This window comes from Arvicola amphibius, chromosome 9 (assembly GCF_903992535.2).
Source record: "Arvicola amphibius chromosome 9, mArvAmp1.2, whole genome shotgun sequence".
Taxonomy (NCBI): Eukaryota; Metazoa; Chordata; class Mammalia; order Rodentia; family Cricetidae; genus Arvicola; species Arvicola amphibius.
The window spans coordinates 85,652,138-85,658,160 of NC_052055.2; the positions used below are offsets into that span (position 1 = coordinate 85,652,138).

The following is a 6,023-nucleotide window of genomic DNA, read 5'->3' on the forward strand; positions in this document are numbered from 1 at the left end:
CTAGCTGCTGTTACTAATATTAGATTACAGGTGGAGGGGAATGCTGTCTTTGGTTCTCTGCAAGAGAAAGTATTTTGCTAGCGTAAAGCTCATGCTTCAATCTCATGTTCAAAACCATAATCCCGGATACATTACTTGACAGACAGATAAAAAGACAGGTAAATAATTAAGTACATAGATTATAACTTCCATTTTTATATATAAACACTTTGAATTATTATGTAAATTTTTGCTGCAGGATTTTGCAGCTGTATGTATTGTGATAAAAAATATTTAAATACTTGTTAATAATGAAAAACAATGATAAAAAGTTTTACTTATATTCACTAAATCAAATGTAGGAATTTACATAAGCCATTTTAATGATTTGAGGTGTTATGCAAAATGCTAAAGAGAGATACCAGAGGAATGTTTCCTTTAGTGTATACATTATTATTTGAAATCTACTTGGCCTCTTCCGGGGACGGTGCTTAGAGGCACTCAGAATGGTCCAGCGTTTGACATACCGTCGTAGGCTCTCTTACAACACAGCCTCCAACAAAACTAGGCTGTCTCGAACCCCTGGCAACAGGATTGTTTACCTTTACACCAAGAAGGTTGGAAAAGCACGTAAATCAGCATGCGGTGTGTGCCCAGGCCGACTTCGAGGGGTTCGTGCTGTGAGACCGAAAGTCCTCATGAGATTGTCGAAGACAAAGAAGCATGTCAGCCGGTCCTATGGTGGCTCCATGTGTGCCAAGTGTGTCCGTGACAGGATCAAGCGGGCTTTCCTTACTGAGGAACAGAAAATTGTCGTGAAAGTGTTGGAGGCACAAGCACAGAGTCAGAAGGCGAAATAAACGTGCGACGTTTTTAATTAAAAAAAAAGAAATCTACTTGGCATAATCTTCTCTCAATAAGCCTGCCGGGGCATTGAAATGTTTATTGGACAATCTACAATCTCAGTTTGTTTTAATTAAATTATCTGATGGTTATATGGAGCCATAATTTAACAAAAGGCATTTGCTATAAATAGCTTCAAAAAACCTAAAGAAGCTATTTGTAAAATAACAATTATTTGGAAAAATGCCTTTGATTTTGTAATCTTTTGGAATAGACCATGAATATGAAACACTTAATATTAAGAAATTTTAAACACATAAGTAAAAGCAGATGATGAACGTCTAGTTTTAGTTAATTAATATGCTTTTTCTCAATTAATTTTATTCCAGTATTTCAAATAAGTATCATAAATGATTATGAGTAAAGAATACAATCATAATATAGGAAATATAATGATTGAAATAGCTTTTGGTTGTTTAAGTAATTTTGATTAAAAGGAATATTCCTAATTATCTAATGTCATAATTTACAAACTACACTTTACCATAATATTAAGGGGTTCAAATTTTATGAAGGAGCATGCATTTCAATCAGCAACTGGTAAAAATAGGTTCAAAAGTTTCCATTTATTGTTCTCATTTTTACACATTTTGTTCCAACATTTCAGCTGTCCATTGAGAAGAATTATGAAGTGCACATGCCTTTGTGTATGTACGTATAAGATGTGTATGTAGCAGTGCAGGAATAGAATGAGCATGGCTGTGCCTAGTGTCTGAAATATTTATTCAGGAATCCATGAGAAGTACTCTTTTGTGACTTCCCTCTGTATCTCTATCAATATTACAAATATTCAAAATTCATTCTGAGTTCCTCCCCTTGTCTCTGAACTTCCTTTGCTTTGCGTAATGTGGTGTGGGGTATTTAAGAGGAATGTGTAAATGAAATATCAGTGATTATACTGATATTGAGGTCCAAAGAATCCTCCCATCAATTTGCAGTCCATTTGATGAAGCCATGAATAATATATACATATATGTATTAGTTTCTAATTACGTTGTAAGATGTCTTACTTCTTAAGACATCCATTATGAAAAATTCACCATTTAAATAGTTAAAATGAAGCACCCAAATTACTCACTGCAATTGAATAGATTAAAGTATGTCAAATTATACTTAACCACAAAATTCATTAGATGACATTTTAGTGCTTACAGCTTGAAATATTATAATGCTAATATATTATTGGAATTCGGGCTTTCCTCAGGATAAAAATAGTCTTCAATGAAGTTATATATGAGATAAAGGTACTGGGAATGTTAGGGTGACGTGTTCAGCCGTATAAATTTATGTGTAGTGCATTAATATTATTAATATAAAATAGCGGGTCTATTATTTTACAGTGGAATAAAGGTTAAGTTCATATTCAAGTACATGCATCATTGTAGATGCACTGTCCCCATTAGTTTACTTCTTACACACAACTATTAATAGCTATGGAATGAGTGCTGCATGTCCTTCAAAGGACTCACGTGGTTTTAGTCTGCACAGCCAAGTTTTCCAAAGATGATGCTAAAGAATGTTAAGATGTGAGGCTCTGGGTGAGTACCTAAGTTCTGTCTGTGCACACTTGAAGGAAGTTGTAATGCCCCAGTCTGGTTTTCCTGACTCATGCCATGGGTTTTTTGCTTGGCTGTATACCATTTTCCATCTTCACAAGAGGTTCATAGCTATCAGCATGCCACTGTTGTACCCCCACCATCAGAACCATGAGGAAAGGCGTAATCTTTATCAAATTTCTTAGATCTGGAATCTACTTGTAGCACACAGAGCTCACTCATATAACAGCAAGCTAAGAATGTCATGTGGTATATTGTGAATTGATCATCTGACATTGCTTTACACACATATTATCTCTATCATCTATCACAGTACAGTTCCATCTTAAAATTCTATAGAATTAGACATTTTGTTTCAATAAAAAGTTATTTTATATTCATTATCCTAATTAATATTAGTCTCCTCTTGACATTCATAACTTTTTCCTTATAAATTCCATTGAACTCTGATTACTATAGTAACTTGGCCTATTGAATTTATTTGGAAATAAATCTTTACTAAGTGCAGAGTCAGCCATTACTTAAGTAACATCATTGATCATATCCTGTGTTTTCAGTTGTTTATACTTTGGGTTTAATTAGCTTAAACTTCATAACATGTATTTTTCCAATAGCACACTTATATTGTTAATGCATCCTTTGCCCACTTGCTGAATCAATACTGGGGTTTGCCTGCTGACTTTATAGTGATCCTTCAAACCAATCATTCCTTCCTGTGTCTATAGTTTCTTGTGGTTGATTGTGCATACATTAAAAGTAAACTGGTGTAAATTTCTGCATGTGTGGAGTTAAGTTATTGAACAAATTGCATTCTGAGTGAGATAATAAAGCTTTACAACGAAGGCTATAAATAATATGGATAATTTCTGTATATACTACAATTGCTAACTTTACCACATTGGCTATATTTATGCATATGTGTTGAAAGGAGATGAGAATTCCCCGTTTTTCTCTTTTGTCTTCTTTATCTGCAAATTCTTTCCCTGGAAACATGGTTCTTGCCTCATGCATAACTCACTTAAACAAACCACCAGTAAGATGATAGGACTGAACCTTAAGAACTCATCTGACTGTTTTTGAAGATAAGCCTATTTGGAGTAATTTGAGCTAAATGAGACAACTAATTTGAAGCTGTAAACTAACAGGATCAGTACTCTTGAGGGAGAAGAAGGAGAATAAAGATGATGAGGAGGAAAAAATGATTTTTTTTTCTGTCAATCATCATAGACCTAGGAAGAATCATTTGAGAATACATAAAAAAGGAAAGTGCCTGGGGCTGGAGCAATGGCTCAGAGGTTAAGAGCATTGCCTGCTCTTCCAAAGGTCCTGAGTTCAATTCCCAGTAACTACATGGTGGCTCACAACCATCTGTAATGAGATCTGATGCCCTCTTCTGGACTGCAGGTAGACACACAGACAGAATATTGTATACATAATAAATAAATAAATAAAGGAAAGTGCCATAAATATAAAAGAAAACAAGGACTGAGTATGTGGGATAAATTTTTTTCATGGTTTATTTTTTTATATTTAAAAATTTCCATCTCCTCTCCTCCTCCTCCCCCTTCCCTCTCCTCCTCCTCCCCCTTCCCTCCCCTCCCCTCCACCCATACCTCCCCTCCCTCCCTCTCAAAGCCAAGGAGCCATCAGGGTGATAAATTTGAAGGCAGAAATGGTAAGGAGAAAATTACGTAATTATATTATAAGCTCAAAATATTTTTAAAAAAATTAAAAATTAAACCCCTTCAACTTATTTATTTTGCAAATAAAAAGTTTTTGGAAACATAAAATACTGCTCATTTTGAAGCTTAGAAATTGACTCTTATGTAGATTTAAATCCATTTGTCATATATTTACTTCTTTCTTAATTATGGACAATCATGATACAAAACTCTCTTTTAGAGCTGGGAGGTGATGATGCATGCATTTAATCCCAACACTTGAAAGGCAGACACATGTGAGTCTCTATTAGTTTTAGGCCATCCTTGTCTACAGAGTGAGTTTCTGAACAGTCAGGGCTGTTATACAGAGAAATTGTTTCAAAAAATCCTATAAATTAAAAAAAAAAGTCAATTATGAGGAAAAGCTGCAATAGTTTTAAGCTGTTACCCTGTACTTAGATTTCTGGCTTATATATTTGAAAGAAAAGAAATTTCTGTGTTTTTGCCTGTTTATTTATTGTTACTATGGCAAAGAAATCTAACAAGAACACATGAAATTTTCATTGAAACGTAACAAATGTGTTTTGTACAAATATGAGTATATTCTGTTTCTCCTGTCTCATGAAGATAATGCTTGGAAATATTTACACTGCAAAGTCTATAAAACTGTCTTTTTATGATAAAGTTATTTTTAAGAAAAAATGTGATTTTAATTTCAGAAGTTATTTAATATATTTTAAATGAAATACAATTGCATTGCTTTCCTTCTCTTTAATCTTTCCTTCAGCCCATCCCAAGTCTCCATTCTTCAGAACCTTCCATGGCTCTGCCATTCATAAATCTGATAGCCTTTTTTCTCTGATTTTTATTATTACACATATCCTTGTATATTTATGCATAAGTATGTAACTACCACACGATGAGTCCATTTTTGTTGTTTGCATACATATGGTTCACAGCTAATCACGTTGTATTGAATACCCAATCTGGGGACTCTTCCACAGAGATATTATTTCTCTTTTTCTCTGTAATTATTTACTTCTAGCCCTTTATCTAAGGATGGATCCTCATGTGATTTACTCCCCCTTGGGTCATTTATATTGAACTCATATTGAAATGGTTAAGTTCTTATTTATGTAGCCATTTTTGAGAGTCTGTTACTGCAGGAAAGTTACCTTTTTATTTCTAATTTTAATCTCTTATATGTATCTTATTGTAATATCTTCTTCAGGTATTGGTAACTGAAACTTTTATTATTCCATTCTATGTTTAAAGTAATAAATGAAAGAAGAAGAAATGAATTATACAGGCAATTCACAGTAATTAATCACTTGTGAAAGTTGAATTTACTAGATCATTTGAAAGTAAAGTATAGCAAGGCAGTGGTGGTGCACACCTTTAATTTTAGCACTCAGGAGGCAGAGGCATATGAGCTTGCAGCCAGCCTGGTCTATAAGAGTTAGTTCCAGGACAGGCTCCAAAGCTACAGAAAAATCTTGACTCATAAAACAAAAACAAAAACAAACAAACCCTGCCCAAAAGTAAAGAAGAACGAAGAGGAGGCGGAGGAGGAGGAGGAGGAGGAGAAGAAGAAGAAGAAGAAGAAGAAGAAGAAGAAGAAGAAGAAGAAGAAGAAGAAGAAGAAGAAGAAGAAGAAGAAGAAGAAGAAGAAGAAGAAGGCAGAAACACTGGTGAAACTCCACGTATCTAGGAGCAAAACTACCAGTTGACTAAGGCTTAATATCAGATCATCAAATGCACACACAACTCTACTGCTTGGTCATCTGCTTTTACTCAGGTAAATACTGTATTCACATTTTTACAAAGCAAAACAAGTATCAAAAGTACAATACCATACTTTTGGGAAACATAATAAATTAGAAGACATAATAGAAATCAGAACCAGTCAGAGCCAGTAGGTATT

The 6,023-nt window shown here is 34.1% G+C and overlaps 1 protein-coding gene across 1 annotated transcript; it reads left to right on the top strand.

Annotated features, from left to right (window-relative positions):
• Positions 1-465: 465 nt before the first annotated feature.
• LOC119823544 (60S ribosomal protein L34-like) lies at positions 466-839 on the top strand. Its single transcript, XM_038343609.1, has one exon. The coding sequence runs from the start codon at positions 486-488 to the stop codon at positions 837-839; it is 354 nt and encodes a 117-aa protein (XP_038199537.1). The 5' UTR covers positions 466-485.
• The last annotated feature ends 5,184 nt before the right edge of the window (positions 840-6,023 follow it).

Bases quoted from the DNA above. Each gene is read 5' to 3' on its own strand.
- LOC119823544 (XM_038343609.1), top strand. From the start codon at position 486: ATGGTCCAGCGTTTGACATACCGTCGTAGGCTCTCTTACAACACAGCC.